This window comes from Orbicella franksi, chromosome 2 (genome assembly GCF_964199315.1).
Source record: "Orbicella franksi chromosome 2, jaOrbFran1.1, whole genome shotgun sequence".
Lineage (NCBI taxonomy): Eukaryota > Metazoa > Cnidaria > Anthozoa > Scleractinia > Merulinidae > Orbicella > Orbicella franksi.
The window spans coordinates 26,227,516-26,254,817 of record NC_138146.1 but is presented as its reverse complement, the minus strand read 5'-3'; the positions used below and the strand labels follow the sequence as shown (position 1 = coordinate 26,254,817).

Below are 27,302 nucleotides of genomic sequence, written 5' to 3'. Positions count from 1 at the left end.
CATGTGCGATACAATGAAAATTCAAATTTCCTTTGTTACTGTTGCGGCGTCTTATTTGCATTGCTATATCTTTGGCAAAGAAGTGTTATCATCAAACATTTGATCTGAACGAAACATTCAACATATTTCAAATTAAAGAAACATGTTTCCTCCACTTGACATGTAGTTCACCTTAGTTACGGTCATACTGGAGAACAAATGCCCTACAGCTGTTTGCAGCTATAGACCTTATTAGAGAGAAATAACAAGACAAAAATGGAGACATTTCGCTCGTCAATTAAGAATCCCTTTCTTCTCTTATCATGTTCCGCGCAAACAGAATTGCTTTCACGGTTACGATCAGATTGCGATAAAATTTTCTGACTTTTTCTGTGTTTATCTTTCCGGTTTTCTACGCCGTTTCTTTAGTCAATATTCAGTGCTTTTATTCAATAATCATATCCTAATAACAGCGCGTTCTTTATCTCAACACAACAAAGAGGGCTGTTCCAGTATTTTTCACCTTTTGTTTGAAAGTTTTCTGCTTGAATGAAATCCTCTTGCTTGCGCCGGAAGTGATGCATGACAGAGGGGCGTGGAAAGTTGTGGAATGTTCGATTAAAAATCCAAAGTATGAAATGAAAGCACTTGAACTTTGACGTATCCGGCGAAGTAAAATTTACATCGAAAAACTGTTGTGTTAGTCTTGGTGTGGTCATTGATTAAGCCGATTTCTTGTAACGTTTGCTTAGATATTGCGATTCTCTGGTAAAATTTCGCGGCAAAAGGCAACAAACACTGATTGTCAGGTCACGAACCTCTTGACCAATTACTTTGCTCGATTTACGTCACGTGCCTTGTAAGTGATATGGTCGTTGTGATACAGAAAATGGCGTCTGTATACTCCGGTTATTGTATCTTCGTGGAGAAGAGCAAAACACTTGAAAATTCGACGTGTTTCGCAATACGAGTTACCGGCAATGGGAAAGGAAAGGTAGGTTTTCCGCTTGCGCTTAGAGAAACTACCTATTTTAAGTGAAACATGTTTACTCTTATTCTGGATGGCACGAAAGTTGTTTTCCGCACCCGAAACTGTCCCGTATCGACCCGGCCGTACACGACGTAAAAATTTGCTCTAGCTAATTACAGATTGTTGAGCTTCTCATCGTGAATTAAGGATTATTTGAACAAAAGAGGAAAATTATTGGTAGAAGGTGACGTTATCCAGTTGCATGAAATTTTTTTTTACAGGGGATTCAGCGAATGTTTACAAATGGATTCGTCGTGATTTCCTTCACGAAGGAAAACAGGTTTTCGTAACCTGAGTAGAGTTCACAACTTTTCGGACGGATGTTACAAGCTAAAACGCGTATCCTAAATCTTTAGCCACACTACCTTAAGAATCATGGATCTTTTTTTGGTGTTTCATTTGCTCAGGTCTTTTGGTTTCTAAGAATAAGTGTAGTTTACGATTGCGAAGGTCAAGTTTTATTGGCGATGAATAAACTGGGCTTTGAGGTTGCATTATTTTAATCGAATAAATGCGCGATCGTTTAGTTCGGTGTCTTTTGAACTAAGACTTAATGATATTGATTTGTGTCCCTTTTTAATTTTATATATTGGCTGCCTTGCAAGGGAAAGATATACGTGTACGATTGTAACTTTAAGATTAAGGAGCGTTGATTCAGATAATGGCCTCCCATGAAGGAATTTTCCACAGGAAACTGGCAACTTTGAAAGTTTGTCGGCTGTGAGCTTAAGTACAATTGAAGTTTTTGTGGTTTTTTTATTATATTGAGAAAGTTCCTTGGCGTGTAAAAGCTTGAATATCACTCTTCGATCAGGGTATTCTAGTGCAAACTCATTGAATTGTAGGATCTGTCATTCATAAACATGTATGTACGAGTTGTACTTATGAATGAAATGATCAGATCCTCACATATTTTAGTGTTATCTTGTGAAGCTGCTTATTTTTCCGGTAATAGCAGTAACATGTGTTCTGAAGGATTTATGTTATAGTGTTACAGTGTAGTGTGCATACATGTAGTAGTGAACACGAACCTTGAGTTACACATACAGTATTATCATGACAAATAAATAACTATAGGAATGTACAGCAAGTTATATAAGCTTGCATGTACAGTACAGTACAATTGTCAGGTTGCTATTTATGGGCATGAGGATAATAATAAACTCAAATCAAATTGTACATGTGATAAAGCTTATGTGTAATATTCTTTAAATATCTTTGAAATGATGCTAAAAGAGTAAGTAACTGGTTTGCAGTGTATATTAAATAATTCTAGTTAAACAATAATAAAGTTTCCATGTTACCCACATATTAGGGACAGAACATTTTACAAGCATTAGCAAAATGTCTAAATAAGAAAATTTTTTGTAATAAGATAATTTGTTGTTCTTCAGCGTCGTGAATTGTTCATGTAGAGTCCTTTCCTTCTTGGGAACACAAAAATGCGAAACTGCATCTAGCTTTTGTTTAATTTTTTGAGATGTGGTTCCTTGTAAGAATTGCGAGTGTCTTCTTACTAATTAATAAAATGATGAAATAAAATAGTGTCTGGTAACAAATATATCAAAAGGTACAAGTTTAAAAACTAAGTACATGTACCATTACAATAAATACTATGACTATTACAAATTATTAAAAAAACTATGAGTTAATAAGCCATTTCCGAGTTGCCCTTACCTCTGTTTCAAAAAAGAGTCTCGGTGCACAACCTTCCATGTGGAAATGAGTTTTCCTTGCACATTTATTGTCTTGCAATTTAAATTCATTTCCACATGAAAGGTTGTGCACCATGCATATGATGTGTTTTCAAAAAGAGGTTAAAACCATCTTGGAAAGAGCTCATTGCTTTGTTATATTTCAAAGCTAATGTTTTGATAATAAAAGATTATTCTTAAAGGTGTCAGTATTTAATTGTGCCAGCAAAATTGAAGAGGCTTTTTGCTGACGAGTAGTATGATCCTGCTCTGGTAGTATGTTATGCAGGGGGTGGTCTTAGTACTGATCTTTTTGAAAAGTTTCCACTCAGCTTTCTAAAGTAGGTCATGTACAGAGTATACTAATTGACTCTGAGATATAATGCCGCCTAGTAGTCATAAATGTTAAGAAAGACAGAAAAAGAAAAATTTGGCAGCAAAAGAAAAATTTGGCAGCAACTCGCCAACCAATTTGAGGGGAAGAGGTTAGCAAAGGAATGCTGGTATGTTACATGGACCTGTTTTGATGTACTACATGTACTTGTATGTCTGTGGTTGTTGTCGAGATAGTTTTTAATACATTAAAATAGAGAGACTTGTGCTTTTTTCTGAAATTTTCAGTTTTAAACTGAATTATGTACGCACAATAATAATTGTGCATACATATTTTAAAATATTGTTTCTTAGTACCAGTAACTCTTTTCTATCATGTTTTATACAAACAATGTGATGCTAAGGACTCACAAGGTACAAACATTAACACTGTTCTGAAAAAAAGTTAGCCAAAACTGCCACCAGGTCTATGGCAGTGAAGCTGGTTACCTGTTAGTTGAGAAGAATTGCTCTTTTGTCAGTTTGTTGTTATTCAGTTTGATTGCTGTCAAAACATTTTGAGGGATTGCAAGTGTTGAATGACAGACAAGAAAATGACAATGACTCTTGGTTTATGAGCTACTTTACATGTTTAATGCAAAACATGGAAATGTGTTTTGACAATTTATGACAGCCCAGACTATTACAAATTTTGACGTGTTAAGTGTCAATTTTACTTTGCACAATTTGTAATCATTGTGTTTAATCACAGACCATGATTCATGTAACTGTTAAATTACAACTTACAACAGGTATTACAATGCATGAGAACTCATGATAGTTAAAACTTAAGAAATGAAAGACAATGCTGCGGTCACATTTGAGTCATTTGTTTCCATGGGAACCACTTTTTTGGTATTGTATTTGCCATGTAAAGGACCATTACAAAAACATAATAAAAAACTTAAACTTAAGTGGAAAGGAGACCTTAAAGAAACTAGAAAGCCTTTACGGCACGTTAGGTGTTTACCTCTCAAGTTACAGTACACATACATTTATACACTAGTTGACTATAAGGTGTAAAGGTAAACTAAATGATATATATTACAGTTGGAAATTATTGGGTGTCATTCGTAGTTTTTCAAAATATTAGAGCTTTCTTAAAGAACTAAAACTTACAGTTGCAGGAACAACAGACAAATACTACTTTGAGTACTAATTTGAAATGTAATTTGTAACATTCTTATTAGTGAATCTCTGGAATGTATTGTGAAGAAAGTAGGTTGTCCATTGTATAAGTAGTACAGGTGTTCTACTGAACATTGATACTTCAGGAAACCACCACATTCAAGACTGTTTAATATCCTTGGGAATGGTATTGTATGTGACTGACCAGAGTATTTTTTTATAGGTAAAAGGAATTCAATGCCCCAAGTGAGTTCAACTGGGCTATGTAAAGGTACATTGGCACAAACTCAACAAGGAAAGGTTTTGATTTAGTGATTTTAAAATGAAGGACAATCCCAAAGTGGAGAGAAATGGTAGTACTGAAGAAGCCAGCACTCTTGAAGTGCTGATCTCTCTGCCAGACAAAAAAACCCAGGTGAGGAACTCCTTGCTAGGATGTATTTTTGTGGTGTGATTTGGTTTTAGTAGTTTGAAACGTTTCAAAACCAGTCTTATTCATATTTTTTTCATTGCCTCATACATGTACATGTATTTATCATCATAATCTGAAATGAAGAGTGGTATATATGTACATGTACACTGTACATGTGAGCCAAACTGGTTTAAAAAGTTTTTAACTGAATAGAAATTTGAAACAATATTTATTTTTCTTGTAATCCAGTCTTTTTTTTCTGTTTACACTCATTAACTTTATGCTCTTTTGTTATATATGTTCACATGGTGGTATTTTTACAAGAAACCGCAGCTGGTTGATCAGAAACACTTTTGAAACCCATGCTGGGTAATCATCATCAACCTATGAAATTTAATTCTCATGCGTTTTAAGCTTTGCATATTTGGTGAACATTGTTATTAAATCCCTAATATCCAGCTGGGGTCATTGTTCTCCTAGCTGGGAAAAGGTCAAGATACGGTACATGTAATATAATGCTTCTGATTGTCTGGACCGGAATTGTGATGTGACTTAAAGACCAAAATAATTCTCCCAAGGTCAATAATTGAATATGTTTAGAAACAACAAGGCTAGTTTATCACACATTGTAACTTTTAGTCAACGCTCACATTGTACAGTCATGTACTTGTGCGCAATCATGTACTCAATGAATTTGATTTTGATTTTACAGAAGCTTTATCATTTTGATGTACTTGACAAAGTATGGACTGCCAAGCTACAAGTGGTTAATGAGCTTATTAAGGTAAGGGCTACTTAAAGTGCATTTGTGCACAGGACACAAAGTGGCCAAGCTATGAGATTGGAATGTTTTTGTTCTCTGCACACATGCACAATGGAGTCCTATTGACTTTGTGGAAGTGTGTGATAGCCCCAGACAAACCGACATTCTGTTGTTTAGAGAGTGACAAATCTTCATGTTTTAAAATTTTGAACATACATTGTACATAGTGTGTAATTTGCATAGTAGATGTGTGTTGCCTGTCTCTTCTTTTGATTAACTTTTCGATTATCAGGTTAAGTTGTAAAATCCTTGTTGGATAAACTTCATAGGGTGTTAAAGATGCTATGAATTATGGCTTTTATGACCCTCCTTGCAATGGAAAGTCGGGGAAGTTTCTTGAAGAGGAAAGACCATTTGTTGATTACCCCTTGTCAGGTTCTCCTCCAGTTCTTGAGGTATGTAGCAAACATGTTATCGTGTAAAATTGAATCTTTAAATTTGGAACAATATTTTTTTCTTGTTATCATGGAATATTATTAGAAGATTTTACAGGTGTAGGTAGTCGTTTTTTAACAGATTGAATATTTTAGCTTGGCTCCAAGGCTTGGGGATTTAAAAGAAATTGCGGTTGAGGTTTTTCATGTAAATATTAAATTATTCCCTTAGCTCTATTTCTGTTAGTCTGAGAACCAAAATAGAATATTCATATGTCAAACTTGGCAAATCTTTAGGGATATAGAGAACTATAGTTTATGTCAGGCTTAACTAGATTCCTGAGAGACCTTCACAAATTTGAGAGTAAATGCCTTACAGTGCCTGTAGGTCATGAACAGGCTCCCAGGGTATATAGGTAGAAAAACAAAAACACAAACAAACAAACAAACAAACAAACAAAAAAACCCACAAAACAAATTGAATAACTGAGTGAGCCGTGCACATTCTTGAGATCTATCCATCCAGTATGACAGGTGGTGGCCTTCAAAAACCGTGGGTCTTGCAAAAGTTTTAGTGGTTTTGTGTCTCGCAGTCTCAATTTTTTTCACAAAGCTGTCTTACAGTCTCGATTTTTTTCAAAGTTAAGAAAGTCTATGTCTTGAGCTTGCATTTAAAACACTCTGAAGTCTTGGTCTTGCAATTAGAGAAGTCAAAATGTGTCGGGCTCGTAGAGAAAAAAGTTAGTCTCACAAAGTCTCGCATTTACCATTCACCACCCCTAGTATGTCCTAAAACTTGTTCAACTTGCCAAGGTTTTTCATCCTCACCAATTTGTTTTGCCCTGTAGTATACTTGACTCATATCACATAGCCTGGGGCAAGTGGATTTTGCAGTCAGGCTAGCAGATTCTTTCCTCTACTTATGTGCTTGAAGTGTCTTAAGGGGTGACAATGTCATACAAATCTAAGTTGTATGTCTTCTGTAGCATTTTATTGTGAGAGGGTACGTTAATATGATAAGTGCGGGACTTGCATTAAAATACATTGTGACTTTCAACATGCAGATAGTAAAAGTGTTTATGCTACATATAAAAATATACGTTGTGGGAGTTGTAAAGTTACTTTACTTATTTCTTTAGTTTAAAGTCAAAAGAAGAATTTACCGTTCTATGGTTTATGAACAAAAAACTCTACAAAAGGTTAATGCAAAGGTGAGGTGGAATAGAGTTGGTTCTTAAAATTGTTTTATTGTATGTACAGGTATGCTAAACTTGTATTCTTCAATTCATGTTTAGCTCATCTTGAATGGATTTCTGGTACATGTATAGGTACATTTACATGTAAGACCATGACTTTTATAAGGTGTACAGTGGCCTGATGGGCCACTTGGCTTGTATACAGACTACATAATCCAAGCTTTTAAAGAAAAGAAGTATTGTTCACCAGGTTTTACATGATACATGTTGGTTATCTGTTTGAGTTTCTACTGGTGGCCGATACAGACAGTGGATATATGCCAGCTAAAACAAATTTCACTAGCTTGTTGTACTAGATAGATAGATAGATAGAAACTTTATTAAGAATGTCATCAACCACCTAGCTGGGGAAAAACTCCCCTACTAATACGGGGACATAACAAAAACAAGTTAAATTAAAAAAAAACAAAAAACCTATAGTCACCGTTATACCGTCACACCGTTAGTCACTCTCAATTTGCCCTGTTAATTAATGTTTACAATGTACTTTTCTTTCACCAGCCAAATCAGCGAAAGTTCATGGAGTTGGTCTCTTCCAATGCAGTCAGCCAAGTTGCTAAGATGGCAGAAAGAGGAATTGATCCTAATTTTCATGATGAAAGATCTGGAGGTAAGTTGCAGGAGCAGAGCATTTTTACTATACAATGTACATGCACATGTACAATACAGATGAGTGCTGCATAAAAGTTGGACTGATCAGCATATGGTAAGCACTCTGCTTCCTGACAACCAACCCAAATTTTAAGGGAAAAGGATTGGCTTACATTGCTACTGTTTGATTTTTAGAAACTCCACTGTCTGTGGTAGTGACCAAAGACAATGCTTGTGAAATGATAGTCACACTGGTGAATGGTGGAGCTTTACTGGACTACAGGACGAAAGAGGGGTTGACACCTCTTCACCGAGCAGCTGCCTCTGGAAAGGCAATGTCTGTGAAGGTATTATAATGTTCAAATGTTTATCTGTGTTATTTAGTACTTTTTTAGTGGTTGACACTGTTGAAATCTTTTATTGTTACTTTTATTGTGTAGACTCTCTTAGACTTTGGAGCTTCACCAAATTACAAAGACTTAAAGGTAGGGATAGATGAAATTAAATATGATATACCCTGATCATACATGTGCAGTTGAACCTCACTATTTTGGACTTGATTATTGTGAACTCCCTGCTATCTGGAGTTCAATTTTTTTGTACTTGAATATACTTTTCAGTCATTTTACTGTCAGCTGCATGTATCCCGAACTCTCATAATCTTGAACTTTTTTCATTTCCCCCTAAAGGCCTCTAGATTGTAGGATTCAGCTTTTAATGTGCTTGTGCATGTAAAGAGCTACATACATGTATACCTCACAAAAGAGACAATACCAAGTATTTCTCTTGACAGAATACTTTTACGTATAAATGTATCTGTTGTGGAGCTAATGTTTACATGCAGCTAGAAGAAACTGAGAACCTGGTCCAGTCTACTTATTTAATAGTTTAAGGACTATGTTCATCATTGGAGGCCAATAATGGTGTACGTTCTTTGGAGGACATGTTTAAGATGCTGTTAAAATACATGTGCAGTGAAGGCAATCAGTAAATGTATCATACATGTGTATTTAACAATAATATTATTCCACGAGTGTGTGTTGGATATGAGACAGTAATGAGGTTCATAGCACCAAATGCATAGTGCGCAGTGCATAGCCAATGAGGTGTTTAGCACCAAGTTGGCTTTAATCATCTAATATCCAACAAGCGCAAGTGGAATAATTGTTTCATTAAAAACGCTCCCAAAACATAGAAAACTAAACTAAACTAAAAATGAAAACACAAAAAAATCCTGAGTATGCTTGCCATATTTGTAGAACAAGTCATGGTATAATGGCTCATAACCCATGATGGCTAAGCCAATGAAAACTCTCAAATTGCATTATGAAATGATCCAGTGGTTGATAATGTTACATGTAGTCACTGAAAGAACTAAGCTGGACTGAGCTAAGGAATACATTATCTATTGAATTGCGAGTTTTTAATGTGCTGTGTTAAGTACAGTGTAGTGCACATGAGTGAAGTTGATGCCATTTTGAATTGCCTTCCTTGTAGGGTCTCACACCATTATTCCACACTGTACTACATGGGGGTGACCCGTACTGTTGTGAGATTCTGCTCAATGATCATGCCGAGCTTCACATCTCTGATCATCAAGGCATGCTGGAAATACACTTGGTGAGCTATGCCCTTTATTAACAATTAGACCAGGAGCCTGAGTTTTCTACATGTATTAGCGAATAATCAAGAAGGTGTAGCTGAGTTGACTATTTTTCATAAAAAAGGACAAGTAGTTGAATTGTTTCAGTTGACAAAACTGCAATGTGTGAAAATAATTTTCAGTTTCAAGAGAAGCAAACAAGCAAATTGTTGTCTATCGGCAAATCAAAACAGCGAGTGAACCCATCAGGATACGTAGATTTCCAACAGACCACAGCTGAGTCGCTACTAAATGATACTTCAATTTTCCTTCTTTAGTGTACCAGGGAATTGAATTATCCAGTTGTATGTCTACATTTTCCTCCAAAACTCTATGATAGCTCAACCTATCCCATTGCCGCATTTGCTTTAGTATATTGTATACCAGTAGGATTGTTCTAATTTAGACTTCTACTGGTACCCTAAATGAATGCAATGCTGGAGATACGTACAAAATGGGAACGTTTTCTTGTCTTTCCGAAGTTTTGAAGGAAAATTTAGAAACATTGAACAAACAAATTGCTGAGAAAATAATTAAAAGAGGGATACTTACTGTTATGTGGCATTAAAAACTTGAATTCCCTAAAAAAAAAATGGTGAGTGTACATACTCTGGTATTTGGAAATAACTGTTACTTCAAGGAAGTTTAGTTAGAGTTCTACCATTGAAAACGGTATTTATAATTAGTGTAAAGCATCTTTCTCAAGACTCCACGTTTGATTTATTTTTGTTTCTTTCCAAAAACCTTTTTTCAAAAATTTAAGTTGCCAAACTCGGGGTACGGCTTATCTGGAAGTGCGGGTTATCTGCTGATGTTTACGGCATTCATTCTCAATTTCTATGACGGGAAAGTTGACTCGGCCTTTTGCCTCATCAACGTTACCTCATAGAAATGTCAGTCTCATAATCTAGTTGTTAATTAGTGGTATGTGGCCTGCCAGTGTAGAGATGTAACTCAAATTCTGGCATTATTACCCTGAAAGCATTTGCAATCACTTCATGCTCGCAGGTAGGTTTTGTCAAACCTTTCTTCTGGAATCTACCGGTTCGTCATGCATTGCCGGTGATTGTATTATAGGACCTGAATTGTTTTATTCATTACCTATCAGGCTTGTAAAAATGGTCTTGTTCAACACCTGGAGCATCTGTTGTATTATGGGGCTGAAATCGATGCTCGCACAGCAACAGGAAACACAGCATTACACGTGGCGGCATTAAATAATCAGGTAACTCCGTCTTGCACCCTTTTAGTCCCTGATGACCAACATCAAAATTCTCCTTACTGATGTTTAAAAAATTGTCTTGTTCATGTGCATAACAACTCTGGATTTATGAATCAGTATGGAGCCGATTGATTCGATGCTCAGTTAAGTTATGAGATTTGGGAGCAATGAAGTTGGGAGGGTAGTGTGCAAGCAAAACACCAAAATATGCAAGTACATTAATACTGTAGCGAAAATCAAGAACGTCTGTGCAGAGAGGGGGTTAATGCAAGATACACGTTCAATTAACATTTTTTTCTGTTTTCTCTCATGGTTTTTACTGGAGAGACAAACTATGAATCCTTGCCTTTAATGTGCATTTAAAGATTTCTCAGGAAATGGATCGTTTTCACGTGACGTCGTCACATTACTATTGGTCTACTACGGAGGTACATGTGCAGCAACAGGGTGTCTCCATGCTGAGCTCTGTAAATTTGCATGAAACATTTTGACAAATATCTGAAGTTTGGTGTAGCGCACAGACTTAAAACTTAGAGAAGGTTCTCCTTTATTTATCTTCTGTAAGATCGGATTTTCTTGACTTTCATCCACCAGATTATTTTTGAATCATTTATATTTTTATTGTGTGACAGTGAAAACGATCTTTAGTTATCGTGATTTAGATTCAAATTCTTTTTAGTTGAATTATAAGAAATGTGCTATAAACAGTAAAGAGAATTTTGGGACTGATCTTGGAACTTGGGACTGATTTTGTAATTTGAAGAGTTCAGTCCTTGTTTATAGTATAAAGGTACTGAACTGGTTGAAAGTCTCTGTACTGTGTGAAACAAACTTTAGCAAGCAAGGTAGTGAAACAGCACCGCAAAACAATAGAGTCCTTGGTTTTTAAGCAGGTTATGTATAAGTAAACCAGTATGGTTAAATAAGCATTCGGTGAATTTTCTTTTGCATATCAATAATTGTGGTGTTTTCAGTAAGAGGAAACCCTGCTGTTCAATTTCAATAGCCTTTGTTGTGAAGAAGCTTCAGCTTGACCTCCCAAGAGGTTGTGTTTTTGTCTGCCACTTGAATTCTAATTCCCTTGTTTTCTTTTTTTCTTTTCTTTTTTTTTAACGTTCACTTGGTTAAACGAAGTTCTAAATTTAACGCTGAGCGAATTAATGATCGCTGGCCAATAAAACTTCAGTTTTGATTATCACCTGAAATTCGATTAGAAGGAAAGATAATTTTCAGAAGAGGTTATTCATCATGCATAATTATTAGACGATGGTTTTTTTGTTCCCTTTTTAAATGTGGTTTTGTTTAGACTGCCGTTCGTTTTAGTTTGCTAACACATTAACGAACAAATATAAGCGTTTTATCCAATAGGCAAACGTTTTCCAACACCTGACTTTATAATGTGACTGATATGCTCTATTTTTGGCGAGTCACATTTTGTATATTCATGCACAGACTACTAAATGCGGTACTTATATTCGCTAGCTAGGAAATGCCTCGTTGGTCACGTCATTGCAGAACGAATTTAAAAAATAATATTGAAAAGTTTGCGCTACGCTCGATATCAGGCCACGTGTTGATGAAAGAATCACTCGCAGTCTAACAGTGCTGGTGATTGTTAAGCTGTTTAAGTACGTAGTACAATATGTAAAGGCCACAATGTGCCCAGAAGCAGTTTCCTAGCGTTTTATCTCATAAGGTAACGGATGGATCCGTATATTAACAGTAATTCACACATTTATTATGTTATTAGTCATTGCGGTAGTTTCGGTGTTTCAGGAACTGTCGCTATCTCTAGTATGTATAGGTGTAGTTTATTTCAGTTTCGTGTAACGTGAGTGCTAACTGTTTTGTGTTCTTCTGTTAGGATGAATGTGCCAGAGTGTTGCTGTTCAGAGGAGCGAAGAAGAATATTCTAAACTTCGCCAATCAATCTGCTTACGAGGTAAGACAACGTTTTGAGCGGTTTTAATCGAAAGTTCTCGGAGAAGGTACTCAATTTAATATATTCTGAACTTGTCTCCTTAAAAATTTTTGCCGACAGAAATTAAATTTTTCGTGCGGTTTGGCCCAAAACACAATTACAATCCATCGACTTGTAATTTGATCTTCGAGGTTTAGCGTTAAATTTGAATTTATATTGCATTTATTATTTCGCTGAATATTTTAAACTCAACGCATGGAAAATGAATTTCCTGTTTTGTAGTTTGCTTAGACAGACCAGATACCCTGATGTGTAACGTTCCATTTTACTCTTGCTGGATCAAGGATCGGAATAAGCGTCTTATTGTTTGTCTTACGTGTAGTTCGCGTGACATTTCAGAAAGCACAGCGCGCGATATAATTTTGCATAAGTGGAAGGAACAATAAGTTATTGTTTCATGCTTGGATATCGTATTGCAAGACTTGCCATTGTGCCGGCGGCGAGAGCTGTAACGAATACCTGTATGGGGGTGCAACTTTGTTCTGGGAAAAGCTTTTTCAACTCCTTGTACGGCAGTATCAGATACATGTTTAGTGTTTCATACGTTTAATGCAAGTTTTGCCAAGATTGATTACCGAGACTCAAACATATTGAGTTTGACCCAGGACTGTTTTGGTTTTCACTTCCACGGTCAAACAATTCAAGAATGTTCCTAAGTTCATGATTTTTAGGAAGCATAAGCAAGTATCCTTTTCGCATCAGTAATTTATGTTTTTCCCTGCCTCACGATGTATGCAAATGAAAAACTTAGGGAAAGAATATTCTTCTAAAAATCCAGAGCAAAATCCATAGCCATCTGATAATTTGGATTAAAATTAAACAAGACGAGACCGAGGATTGTTGTCTTTGTCGAAACCAAGTTTTGGCTTATTATAATTCTTCTAAACAGGTCAGTGGCAGAAATGAATTTATAAAGCCTAGAAGGGCTTCAGGGCTTAAGTTGTCTTGCATTCGATACTCATGATTGAGCTGACGCACCGTCTATCTTAGGTTTGTGCCAGCTGCTCGGTATGAAAACTAAGGTCACGTTGGGTTTTTTTCCTGGCATAATAATTGCCGTGTTCTTATAAAACATGATCGTGAAAAACCATACTATCGTTGTTTAAACTTACTTTTCCGACACAAAACTGGTGATATTCGATCTTGTCTGGATCCACCACCGCCGGAATTTCCGCAAATCAACCAGCCTTTTAGATGAGAAAGCTGAGCTGAGAAAGACCTTACATACATATGTATAGCAGGATAGCGAAATAATTTTGTTCAGGCCCGAGAACGTTCCTCGCCTTCGTGCTCGGTAAGCTACCTTAATTAGTCTTGCTAGTTATGTTAGCAGTTATAAGTTAGCTTCATTTTTTTATTGAAGCAGTGGTCGATCACTTTCGACAAGAATGTAAAAAAAAAACAAAAAAAACTTCAGGAAGTGTAGAGTTTTGAGCTGTAGGATTATTGCTAACGCGAATACAATTGACCATTGACTGACTATCGTTTGGTTAAACCAGCTACTATATGACACTTTTAAGAGCCTTGACAGCCTCATATTTAGTTTACCTTTTGGGCAGCCTTAAGAAGACATTGTTTTGCCTTGTCACGTACCCGTTGGAGAGGAGCGCGTGACCAGCCAAAAGAATGTCTGGCCATGGATTGGAAGTCATTGAACGGAGACAGCGATTATGTACATTTTTATGTAAAGGTCTGTAAACATTCTCGTGTGGTTTGTCCACATCTGTTTCTTTCTTTTCTTGGTCAGGAGCGAACGAGCGAGACTAGCTTACCAAAAGGAGCCCGAAGGACAACAGCGAGCGCGGAGCAGACGAAAAAAAAAATCCTTCGCCGTTTTTATTGTGCTTGCTCAATCGACGTCTTTTTAGAGGATAAATCTCGCGCCATCGTAGCAATACACTCTTTGTTTTTGAAGAAACTTTTTCATGAGTATTGAGACTGAAATTGACAAAATTATTAAGATTATACCCATGGCTAAGATTTTGTTAGGAACATTTTTTGGGTCTTGATAGAAAATAAAACACAGTCAAATCACATAATATTTTTCACTGAACTTTATTTTACCTTTGAAAAGTATGGCTCGAAATGTAACACGATACAGACACCATACAGTTCTATTTGATAGTACATCGTAAAGTCGGCAGAAAAATAAGAATACCTAAAGAAAAATAATACTATCCAGCTTGGGCGTGGAAAATTTCCATCGTTAGGTTTTTGTTTTTAAAAAAGAGTGTAAGCAGTGTTGTCGGCAACCACAAACGTTTTCGAGTCGTACTGTTTAGACTATTTTAAGGCAATAACTCTCCGCTCCAGCTGCACACTCCAACTGACAAACAATAAAAGATATCGAGCCCTCAAGCACATGTCAACACTGTCTAACTTAAAGAGGAAGTTCATCTAGGCTGGCTTTCTGTGGAATTGTACGATTTTTTAAACTTTGGACCATGTTCAAAGAGTTTATTCAGGATTATTAATAGTATACGCCTTATTGACATGTTAAATTAGAAGAGGCTGTTAGCTATTTTTTAGTTCTGTTTCCTTGCATTGTTAGAGCATATTTACCATTGACATTGTAAGCGTTTTTTAAAGTTTGTAATTAGTTTCTAGAAAGCGCCCTTGGGGAAAACTAATAAGCGTGTATGTATTTCGTCCAACCTGTTTCTGACAATGTGTAAATTCAGTTTGTACTTTTCATTAATATTAGTAGACGTGTTCATTACACGGAGCAGTTCTGTCAGGTTCTACTCAGTGCTTGAAGCCGCTCGCCCAACTGACTGAAAGAGAAGACCTCTAGCGATTTATTTTTATTGTTTTCTCTACCTCGTCTCAACAAAAAGAAAACCTTTGGTAATAATTTCCTTTTATATGTACTAAGTGTCGGCTCCTGAGGTTTGCAAAAACCCTGTTTTCATGAAAATGCTCAGGGTTACTCAATGGTGAAGTGTTTATTTGGATGACCGAAGGAACATCTGCTGTGCAAGATTAAAAACAGCGTGAATGTGTAGTTTTTAGAGTTAACCAGTAATTCAGTTTTGTTGTTTCTGCAGGTAGCAGCCGTTAGTGGGAATAAAGGACTTGCTGAGTTAATTAGGAATTTCAGAGACAAGGATATAGGTACATTGTACAATAAGTTGATGTTTTCTTCGTGTTCTTCGTATTTTACAGTTTGCTTAGTTCTTAGAACTTGACCTCTGAACTAGATCTCGACGTTTCATTCACGAATATTCTTCTGTTTTCTTCTATCTTCCTTTCAGTCAAATTCTCCGGGAAGCCCACTTACAGTACCCGCCGTCGTAAATCCGTTTCCAAGCCGAAGGCATCTTCGTTATTTCCTCGGACATCTTCGGATACTCAGCTGTCGGTGCAGAGCGACTCCTCGCCGCCATCGCCGGGCTCGTCAACACACAGTGTACCATCATCTACCACGGCCTCAGAAACGGCATCGGTTGAGGAACACAACATAACAATGAATGGCGATATCGAAACCGATAAGGACTCAGAAGAGAAGTGGAACAGAACTCTGTCTATGAGCTCCACGGCTTCAGACTCGTCGTATTGTTCGGAGTCAGACTCGGGTGAGCTGTCCCCGCGCGAAGAAAAACGAAAGAGGAGATCATGGCATCAGTACTCGATGCCAAACATATCGGGGAAATCTGTTGTACCACCTGTCAAGGTGGTTTCTGGAGCAGCAACAATCCGCAAGAGACTATACGCTAGCAATCCTGGCAAACGATTCGTGGCCGTCAGGGATTATCGACCTGAAATGGCAGGAGAGCTCGCGCTCGTGAAAGGCGATGAAGTCGAAGGTATGTCGCGCAACGGTGGATTAGCCATACTTTGAGCGGCGTAGAGTCTATAATAATAAGATTAGAATTGTGCCATCGGAATTGGCTGGTTTGATATAACGGCAATGTGAGAGCAACATGCATTGACATGTTCTAGAGCTTAATTCGAAACCGTCTAGGATGATTTTTCAGCTAGGTTTTGTTTGAATGAAAGTGATCCAAGCGCAGGACGAAAGGGTTGTTTCTTTTTGTTTAGAATTAAAATGAGCGCATTTTTTTCGAGAAACAATATTTCTAATCGAGTGTTTAGTTGCGCTTTAGTTGCTTTTGTCGTGGTATTTGTGTAGAGGCGTAGATTAAAGGTCAGACGGAAAGTGATCTACAACAACAATAGTGTAGTGTTGCGTGATTAATCGAAGAGCCGCTGGTATTTTTATACAACTGGGGAATACCAGAATTCACTGTTTTCAGTGGTAACAAAGAGGGGGCGTTTTGAATCAGAAACCTATCTGTGAATTACAAGTACCCGCTTGCTGATTGCTGAAGCAATACGTACAGCACGGCTTTCATTTCTGTCAACTCGTCAAAAACCATGCATCATAAATTGTTGGGATTATGAGAGCCAATCTTAGTGATGGAATAAAGATGCCATCGTGTTCGGGAGTGTTCCAGTGATTTGCAGTTTTCTTTTGGCTAATTGTGCACGTTGTGTGATGGTGCAAATTTGTGTTGTTTTCAGTGTTGTATGTTGGTGAAAAAGGCTACTGGGAAGGTCGAGTAGGAAATTCAACAGGCTGGTTTCACCATTCATATGTGCAAGAAAAGAAAGGCAAAGGTACGTGACTCACATATAAGTATATTGGTTTCTCATATCACACGCGGTCCAATCTCGTGTTTCACTTGATGTTTTCCCGAGGAAAGAAAAACACCACTCATATTTCCATGTCCTGTAATAAAGCAATCTTCCCCACGAGTTTCTTTCGCACATATTTATTAGTCTCCTTCGCAGCTTTCGTTTGTTGTCACCACGCAAAACGGGCGAGGTAGCCTTGCATGACGACCCCAAACGACAACTTGGAAGGAGACTGCGAGTTTAGTTGCAAATATTGTTTTTGGTTTGTGCAATCCTATTAGAATTTTTGTAAATCTTAATTACATAAGCCGTTTTATATTTTTGTATTTTTTAGCACATTTTATGCTTTTTTAGATCTTTGTTTTAGTTTGTTAGCTTCTTTTTATGTGTAAAGCGCTTTTGAATATTTCATAGTATTAGCGCTATACGTGTTTAAATGTATAATTATTATTATTATTATTATTGTTGTTGTTGTTGTTGTTATTCTTTGCAGTCGTTACGCAACATTGCGTAGCGACCCCCTCTACCCTCGATGATGACAAGCCTAGGTCTTTTAGTCTGAATGCTCTTTCATCGCTACTAGGGATTAGGGTTACGGTCACGCCGTTTTAACCTTGCTTTTTTGCGTTGGTAATTACCAGGTAAAAGTCGACCGAAGACGCTGTTTGGTCGGCCACCGTCACAAGCCAAGAGGTAGGTTTGTAAAGTGTTTTTCAAACCTGTCTACATAACACAACACAGCGCAAGTTTCCTGTCAACTCAACGCGCCAATATATGTATTTACGTTTTGCTGTTCGGTTGTTGATTATATTAACGACTGTGTAATCGATTCTTGTCGAATTCGAGTATTATTAACGCTAAAATTGATTAGTAAAGGTGCTAGCATACAAGTAAGTCTTTCTTTTCCTTTGCTTTTGCTGCCAGCTTTTCTTGTACTCACAAGTACAAGTATGGGCAAAATTAGCGGTTGAATTTCTTTAGTCGCTCGATCAACTAGGATGGAACTGAGAGCGCTAAGCTGGCTTTAGTATATTGGTATCGTATCCGTTTATACGGTTAATTATATCGGTACTCGTTTCTTTCAGTGACTTCCAAGATATGATCCATATTGGTTCAGTGAACGCTGCTGAACCTCCTCGGCTAGTGACTCTGAAAAGAACTGGTGTAGGATTTGGATTTCAGATGAGAGGAGCGAACTGTGAGTAATCTGCTTATTCCGTTCGCCATAAGGCTGGTAACCCACCGCTTTCCATTGCAATACGACTAAAATAGCAGCTGCTAAGGCTAGTACTATGATCCAAAATTATTTTAATACATAGTTGCAAAAAAAGGATCGCTTTGTTGTTGGTAGCTCGTCTAAAGCGAAGGATCCCAGTAGTTTCCGTTTTATAGTCAGAAATAGCACAGCAGTACTAAAGTTGAGAACGTCGTTTAAGTTTAACGGACAAAATTGTCTCTGATTTTCTTTTCTTTGCTCCAGTCCTAATCAGTCCAACGCCAAGACAATAAGAAAAGAAAGATCTCTGATTCACAGCTAATGCAAAGATTTTCACTTTCAGTTTACAGGCGACAAAAGTTTAATTTTGGCCAGCTATGCCGTAAACGTCATTCTTTACCTCTTCATTTGTCTTTCGATGTCAGAATGAAGACTTGCTCAGTCAAGTGTCCAACACGAGATTGCAACCAAAAACGCTTCCGGTACTTTTTCTAATAATAATAATAATAACAAACAAGCAAACAACAACAACAACAACAACAAAAAACCTAGAAAATTGAAGTTTTGGAAGAAAGGAAGAATAGTAAAAAACCAAAAGGTTACAGCAGGTGGCTTTTCTTTGTATCAGTTACAAAATATGAACTTTCTGAACGATTTCAACCATCAAGAACAAGATTATTTTGATTTGCTACTTTAACGTTTTTACCGACAGCGCAAGTTCCACGACTGAATTTTGTACCTACGCCTGAGTTTCCAGCTCTTCAGTACTTTGGAGAACTTGAAAAGGGTGGACAGGCAGACTTGCAAGGTGTAAAGACAGGAGATTTCATATTAGAGGTCAGTACGCAATCCTCCCGGTTACAAAGTTAAGCTTGCCAGAGGACTTAAACCTTTGCTTTGGTGTGATTCTCTGAGAAGAGGTGTTTGTGTTGACAGATCGAGCTAATCTAATGTACGTTAAGAATGTTCACCATTCATCCCTTGTGAACTGTCATTTCTAGGTCAATGGCGAGGACGTAACCACGGCAACGCATGGTCACGTGGTAGAATTGATTAAATTGAGTGGCGATACAGTCACGTTAAAAATAGCGACGGTGAAGAGTCCATCGGTAAATGGAACGGACCATCCAGATGGTAAAGGTATGTGATTATTGAAGATTAGAGCGGCAGTAAAATGCTCCTCTTTAGAAAGTTGTGAGCGCGGGAGCGCCACAGAGATCGTGTGGCTGGACGGGTAAAAGATCAGAAGGAACACGCTAAAACTGAGTACAGCTTTAGCATATAGTACAAGATGGATACGATGTTGTTTTGTATCGAATCACTGATCATCTAGTTTTAAGCTAACAAACTAATGGACGCTTACTCCAGTGAAAAATGATTTTAAAGTAAAAATGATTGTTGGTAAGAAATGCTTTTAACGTTTCACCATACATGCCATCTTTTTCCTTCCTTCCTATAACTACTCTGACTGTGGTTAGTTTGTGTTTTAGTCTAGATCAGTCTTTTCTCTCTATAATTTTCCATTGTAGCTTCATTCATGTTAACGCCTTACGTTGTCATCTTCTACATGTAGGTTTCAAACTTCCCCCGGCTCCCCCTGACCGTGACCCGTCTACGACACTGACCCTGGGTCGAATGACTACACTGTCGTCCAGTCGACCCTCGCTCTTTGGTTAGTAACCAGGTCGTTCTCCAAACGAATGCACTTAACTCTAGTTATGGTATAACACTTTTGTAATGGTAGTTAATGAACATTACCAAAGGAAGGCTAATTTAAAACAGTGTGGCCAGAAATCGAAGATAATTTTACTGATTAATTAACCAGTTACACTAAAGTGTCGCACGGTTGTTCTGTGTTTGATTTAGTAGAAAATCATTGATATAATGAAACGTGTTTCAATGTGCAGTTAATGCGGTAAGGATCCCATCCTTCACTGTCAGTTGTATCTTATTTGGTTCATTACAATGGCGTTTATGACTTCACGCACAGGCTATGAAAGTCATTTGTCTTCGGAGAGAAAACGATAAAATGGCTGTGTCCTGGTGTACCGGTACACAGAGGGAATAACCATTGTACTCCTTTCTTTACGAACCTTTGTTTAGCTTTTGAACATTGTAGGGTCTTTTGTATCGGTTCTTGTGAACCGGTACACGAGGACAGAACCGATAAAATAGATACTTTGGAGAGAGCAAAAGCAGGTCCCTTTTTCAAAATATAGTATCACATTTATTATTGGGTCCCATGCTTTGTCAGAGTGTAACCTATTAAAGGTGCTGATACAAAGTCTATTTTGGAGTAACAGCGAAATATCTCATTTGATTCTAATGAGTTTTTTTTTCACCTTACAGAAATGAGTATGGGTGATAGTTACGAAGAGCCCGCGAACTACCGTGTAGACAGCGTCATTACAGTTTCAAAGGAAAATCGTTGGCACAGTCTTCAAAGACAAAAGCCTCAAGCTCGTAAACCAGTGGGAGTGCAAATGAAAGGACAATCTCTAGCGAAGCGTAATTCAAGTGTTGATCTAAGATCAGGGAAAACCACTTATCAAAGAGCTCAGTCTGTGCAAAACATGCTGCCTCCATCTTACGACTCTGTTGTTGGCAAGCGTCCTCTTTCAGCCGCGGTTCCTGTGGCCATGCCAGTCGTCCCTAACGATCCCAGGCTGTTACGCTCCGTATCGGAGGATAGGACTGCGCTATCAAAATACGCCATGACATCCAAGTCGACTCCGAATCTAGATAATCCAGTTAACGAGTCTGACTTGATGAACGGTCACGGCTCCCCTCCGAACGAAGCCAGGCGTGACTTGGCGTATAACCAGCCATTCAGCTACGCTACTCTGGACAGAAGCAAACTAAGATCAGTAAGCTCCAATAACGTGGAGACAACAGTTGTAGCTACGCCTGTGAAAGCCACCGTGGTTGCGGTGGAGAGCAGGGAAGCCAAGCCTGAGATAACAGTGGTAGCAGCTCCAGTAGATGCATTCGAATCAAGCCCGGCAGTTGAAACAAGTGCCTCTAGGGCGCAAGTAAAACCTTCAGGCGGAGATGAGACGGTAGGAAACAAGCCAGAGAAACCCCCTGTTCCCCCGAAACCCCGAACTCTATCAGATGCACTTCAGGAAGCTGTCGCGGCTAGAGCCCAGCGAATGAGTCGAAAGTCGTCTGCTCCTGAAACCGAGGCCCCATCAGCATTTAAGCCGACGGATCCGAAAGAGAGAAAAACCAGCGCTCCGGCGAAATTCACCCCTCGTAAGAAGGTTGAATCATCGGAGAAAGTTCGCAGTGAAATAATGACTTGTCTCGAAGAGCAATTCGTTGAAGTTGATAGTAAGTGTGACAGATCATCAGTGGAAACTAATGGAACCGAGCGATATAATACGATGCCTCGACAACAACAGAGAAGTAATAAGGACGGTTCTTCTCTTACCTCAAAGGGTGAAGGCAGTGATTTAAACAAACCGGGGCTTGTGTTAGCCTCTTCAGCTGATATCTATCGTCGTTACACCTCTCCGACCTCCCCTACACGTGACATGAACAGGCAGTCTTCCACAGATTCCACGGAGACTGGCCGTAAAAGTAGCGTGACGAGGAGTGAGAAATTTAAGAGACAGTTATCCGAACCAGTCAGCATTGATCGTCAACCCCGTGCAACTGCTAACCAGTCTACACCACCGGTTCCTCCTCTTATTTCGCCTGGCGTCCGTGCCAAACCCTCGGTACCACCACCACCTTCTCTTCTCACTACAAAGAAAAAGGACGTTCCCGCGACACCAGTTGTTAATGGGCTCATTACAGCAGATGCGTTATCTGCTAAGAAATCTAAATTGAAATCTGCCGCGAAGGATAATGCAACCTCTTCGGCCCCAGCCTCTGGCGGTTCGCACAATTTCGCCGTGCAACATACCGATTTACTGGCAAAGGCTGTAGCTGCGCGCGCAGCTCGCATTTCGACCCAGACTCATTCAGAAACTGACTCAACCACAGAAGGGCACACTGAGAAGCAGGCTGACAAGCAGACTGACAAGCAGAGTCATAATACAGGCATCGAGAAACAATTTCATTCTCCCGAAAAGAATAATAACAGAGTAAAATCTCTCGTGTTGGAGGCGAGAGCAGTGAATTCTCGCGGGAAACCCACGCCTCCTGTTCCTCCAAAGAAGCGTTTAAGCTCACCAGATATGAAACAACGTAGGCAAAAAGGAGATGAACCTACTGTTCAACGGAAGTCTTCTTTGTCAGGTAATCAATCGCCTAGTAGTGCAACAGAACGGTCTCTTCCGTTTGAAGTTCCTGCTCCGGTTTTGTCAGAGGAGGATAGATCCGTTATGCTGTTAGATGAGGTTATTAGAAAAGAAGCGGAGAGTGAAAATTGGAGTTTGAATTCCTGGAACAGTGGCAGTGATTCAAGCAACGAGATATTTGTTCCTCCGCCTGTATGGCCGTCGGAGCAGCACGAACTGAACATGGAAAATACAACCAGACCGTGGTACGAATGTAGCTCTCAATCAGAGGAGAGCATTCCTAGCAAGACAACTGAGCCTGAGAGATTTAACAAGACTATAACGACAAAGAAAGGCTTCCAAATTAAGCTGACATTTGAATCTAAACGAGAGGACCCTAAACCTGTAAGAACTTCACCTCGAACGGATTACAATGATATCGATGTTGTTGAGCCGGTAACACCAACACTGAAGGATTCTGCGAGAACGGATTCCATCACTAGAACAGATTCACAACCGGTTACTCCAGTTGAAATTGTAGGCTCTATAGAGCCGCATATTGACGATGAGTTAAACACGCCTATTCCAGACAATGCAAATGAAAATAGTAACTTTGAATTACCGCCGCCTCCACTATTGTTTACAGACTCTGCTGATGAACCTTACGTGGCGTTAGAGTCCCCTCCACTACCTCCCCCACCGGAATTTTCTCCCAGGGAACCAAAGGCACTAGCATTTTACCCTCAAGAAGACCGCGACGACATGGCTAGCCCTTCTCCATCGGCAGGGAGTGATGACAGCAATAAGGTATAGTAGTTTTGTCTCCGCTCGAGAAAAGAAAGGCGAATATAGTCTTCCAGGCCGGTATAACGTCACGCAACGCTTCCCTTCACTAGGTGGAGACAAGCGTTACGTGACGACCCAGCTAATGGCCTCGAAGGAGAATAAGGGAAATATAAAGAAAAGAAGGTTGATATGGCCATATTCTCATACTGTTACTTTCTGGCAATCACTACCTTGTTGAAGATCCCTCCTTCCCCAATTAACACCTTGTTCGATTAGCATGGACCGTTCATCTTGGAAATGAGAGGAAAAAAAAAAAAACCAAAACAGCTCTCGCTTGCATTAAAGCTCTGCGTCGGGATCGTTTCTATTTTCAAGGTTCCCTTCTTCGAGGAGAATATCTTCATATGTAAACAGGACTACATCCAATTGGGAAATTTTACGAATGTAACCGTTCAAATTACTTGTTAAGTTTTACGCTACCCAAATTGTTAAGATTGTACTTGGACAGTTTGCAAAATTAACAGATAATTATGCGCGCGCTTGTTTGAGATTTTGAGCTGACAATATATGTATTTGAAGTAGTTTTTAGTCAGTTAGGGAAACATTTTTACCTAATACCGAAGTGTGCTTGTTTTTTAATCTTTCAGGAAGCAGTGCCTTTCACAGATATTTCGTCTATATTTGGTGGATATTCTCGGCCAATGTAAGGGGTACTCTCTTGCTGTAACAATTTATATCACTAGGTTTTAAGCGAAAAATAAAGAAAAGTGTTTCTTTCTGATCTACTAAGGGACGACATAGTAAAAGGCTGGCGTCACTATCCGGGGTATTACATGAGCCGTGAATTATCTTTTTTTTCAGAGTGAAAATGTGAAATGGCTGTATCTATTTTCTGTCTTGAACGTGAATTTTAAGAAATGTTGGGCTGCGTCGGCCGGCAAGTGAAACACTTAGCTATTTGTCAATTGACGTTTACCTTACTCTCAAGAAGGGCTCACGCTCGAAACGTTAGTTTTACAACGACGTTACGGTGGTTAAGTATCCTTTATCTATTTCAAGTTGATAAATAGGTAAGAACTCTGATTAGCATGCTTGTACTGACCGTAGTCTGTTTGTGGTACATCTTCTTTCAGGCAAGCGTACATGGAGAAACCAGTGTTAGACTGGGATTGCGATGACGTGTGTCACTGGCTGGACTCTATAAACATGGCTCAATATAAGGACACGTTCAGAGAAAACGATATTCAGGGAGCTCATCTTCCTGATCTAACCAAGGCTGAACTGCGTGAGCTGGGAGTCAAAAGCCTGGGGCATAGAATGACTCTGGAGAACGCCATAGCAAGGTTGTCACAACCATTGGAGTCCAATTGTTAGTTTGGGTAAAGATAGATTTGTTTTGCCCGGCTTCTGTGTAGAAGAATTCTTTGATATGTGTTTATGTTATCTGGGGTAAAGAAAGATTGGTCTTCCCGGTGTCTCTCTGGAAGAATTCTCACGTGTGTCTCTGCTTCATTCAGTCTATATTTACATACATAGCATCTATGTCGACGCTGTTTACGTGGTGTGGGATTCTTTTAGCAAAGATAAGAAGGCGACTTTCATTTCACGCTGTTTGCTAAAATCTAGCCGGTGTATGTGGCCATACCATAGCCTTGAGTAAAATTGATTAGTTTCGCAAAATTTTATTTTCATGCATGAAAAATAAGTTAAATTTTTTGCTGTTTTAACATATAGTGCGAAGAAATCCGTGTCATTTGGTGTCATCTCCGTGTTCTGATTACAGCTCAGCGAGATGTCACCAATCGTTCGTTGCCCACCCGGGTGGTAAGAATGTTAAGTTCCATCGGCGATAAAGATAGAGCAGAAAAATAGCTTATTGGCAAAATGGACAAATCACTGAGGATTTGTGATGCTTAGTCCTGACTCACATCTGTGGCATGTTAAATTAAATCACACTGAAAGCCCGGGGAGGGGAGGGGAGGGGGGACTCACTTGTAAAAAGAATTAGGGTGCTCGTCGGAAATTTTGAAAAGAACCCCTAAGAGGTACCAAGATCCTGTTTTGTGGGCGTGGCTTGACTTTTTTTTTACCCCTAAGAAGAACCAATTCTAAAACAACCCATTAACCCTTTGACGCCCAAGTGGCCATATACGGCCACTTAATGGTCGTGCTCTTTGTACCACTTGTGACGTCATCAATTTAAATGTCATCAGATATTCTTGATGAGTAGATAGTAGCACTAGGTTAGGCCTTTCCGCACAATGGTCAGGTTTAGATATCGACGACATTCCGACGTCGCAAATCGAAAAACAACGTTATCAGTTTTGGTACAAAAACGGTGGTAAAATGGTCCACTACGCCTACGATTGATCAAGGTCCATTTCTAGGCTTCGCCCACAATTAACATCCAACTTTTCACCGCAGCCAGAAAGAACATACAACGCAAAAGGTAACCAGTGTAAAAGGGCCGAGAAAAACAGAAAGGAAAGGGAGCAAAAAACAAAATTCAGAACGGTTAATGGCAAAAAAAAAAGTCCACATTTTGGCTTATGCGCCTGCCCCGAATTGAAATTTTGCTCAATTTTGTGCCTAATCCTCGAAAAATCTCTCCTTTTAGTAAAAAAAAAAGCTTTCTTAGCAAAAGTTAGGCTTATTTAGCGTCATGGCAGCTAAAAAAACCTGACTAAACGGTTAAAAACGGTATTTTTTGGCCTCAGTTTGGTATTCAAAGGGTTAACTGACTCATAATTTTTAATAGTTGTGAATTTCCGGAGGCTTAACACCCTAAGAGGGACCAAACCGCTTTTTCAACCCCTAAGAGGCACGACGAGTACCCCTGGCCTTTTTATATGGAACTCCCCCCCCCCCCCCCCCGCTCCTGGACTGAAAGATTCAGGGACAGGAGAAGCCGACTATAAACATAAGCACCATGAACGAACTAGGTTACAACATCGATTTTATTAAACAGGTTAATTTATTGGCGTTAATGGCGAGCGAGCTCACGATATGGAAAATCTGTTTCACTTGTTATGCGCTTCATTTTGGCTATTATGCAAAAATAGTAACTTTGACCAGTGATCAGATCAAAGAGAATTGGTCATATTAGGACGTTGCACTCAACGTTAAGAGTATTTTTGTATTTATCGTTTCACATTTTGGAGGTTGTAGCTTTGAAAGGAAAAAAATAGAAGTGAGATGGATCGAAAAAGAATATAACATGAATTAGTACATATAAATCACCATCCTAAGACGTTTGTATACAAGGTATTGAATGTCGGAAATTTTAATGGAAGGGGTGACTCGTTTGGTTTCTGAATAATTCAATATGTTTAGGAGACCAGTTTCGTAAAATTTGTCCAATTTTGCCATTTCTAAGCGCTTCAAACCTTCCAGAATGTTTTAAAACAGTGTAAACAGTAGTAGAGAGGTAATTGTGTAATACTTGCAAATGTTCCCATTGTTAGACGACTTGCAAACATTTATTTTTTGCAGCAATAAAATTCTGTATTTTTAAAAGTAAATTGTGTAGTTTGTGTAGCGACCGATTTTTAAACAGGGTAAGGAAAAGAAGATACCACTAGACAGTTTTTGCGGACCTTTCAACTACGCTGCTTCTAGCACATTGCATTTCTTTCAGGTGCGAGTGGACTTACGTTAGACTGTGTCACAGCCGCCTTCCCCGAAAGAGAAAAGTCGGAGAGGCGGCTGTGAGACCGGCACAGGCTCGCTTGATGTATCCCCTAACTTCTGTATAGCGGGAAAATCACTGAGTATCACCGGCTTATGAGGGGTGGTACTCCCTTACATGGGCTATATAGGCATGTACGGCCTCAAGGGGTAGGGTTTTTCAGCCGATTTGGTCATAAAGGGGGTTCATAAATAGGGTATGGTTTTGCTCTCTGGTCTTGAATTGGGTATGTTTTTTTAGAGGA

General features: G+C 38.8%; 1 protein-coding gene across 3 annotated transcripts; it reads left to right on the top strand.

Moving 5' to 3' along the window:
- Positions 1–575: 575 nt before the first annotated feature.
- On the top strand, positions 576–26,891 carry LOC145478941 (uncharacterized). 3 transcript variants are annotated; one of them, XM_081457142.1, is made up of 22 exons: positions 576–973; positions 4,427–4,618; positions 5,328–5,399; positions 5,708–5,833; positions 6,952–7,023; positions 7,570–7,678; positions 7,855–8,006; positions 8,100–8,144; positions 9,157–9,279; positions 10,410–10,526; positions 12,388–12,465; positions 15,552–15,618; positions 15,759–16,310; positions 17,029–17,124; positions 17,784–17,835; positions 18,228–18,340; positions 19,071–19,195; positions 19,360–19,498; positions 19,932–20,030; positions 20,708–23,391; positions 24,018–24,073; positions 24,504–26,891. In XM_081457142.1, the coding sequence occupies exons 2-22, from the start codon at positions 4,526–4,528 to the stop codon at positions 24,742–24,744; spliced, it is 5,211 nt and encodes a 1,736-aa protein (XP_081313268.1). In that variant the 5' UTR covers positions 576–973; positions 4,427–4,525; the 3' UTR covers positions 24,745–26,891. The 3 variants fall into 3 exon arrangements, with proteins under 3 accessions (XP_081313268.1, XP_081313267.1, XP_081313269.1); XM_081457141.1 differs by lacking the exon at positions 576–973 and having other exon boundaries at positions 4,526–5,399; XM_081457143.1 differs by lacking the exons at positions 576–973; positions 19,932–20,030 and having other exon boundaries at positions 4,526–5,399.
- Positions 26,892–27,302: the final 411 nt, after the last annotated feature.

Coding starts and splice junctions, on each gene's coding strand:
- LOC145478941 (XM_081457141.1), top strand. CDS start 5,208: ATGTTTAGAAACAACAAGGCTAGTTTATCACACATTGTAACTTTTAGT. Junction 8,145..9,156: donor CAAATTACAAAGACTTAAAG/GTAGGGATAGAT, acceptor CCTTCCTTGTAG/GGTCTCACACCATTATTCCA. Junction 17,836..18,227: donor CCACCGTCACAAGCCAAGAG/GTAGGTTTGTAA, acceptor CGTTTCTTTCAG/TGACTTCCAAGATATGATCC.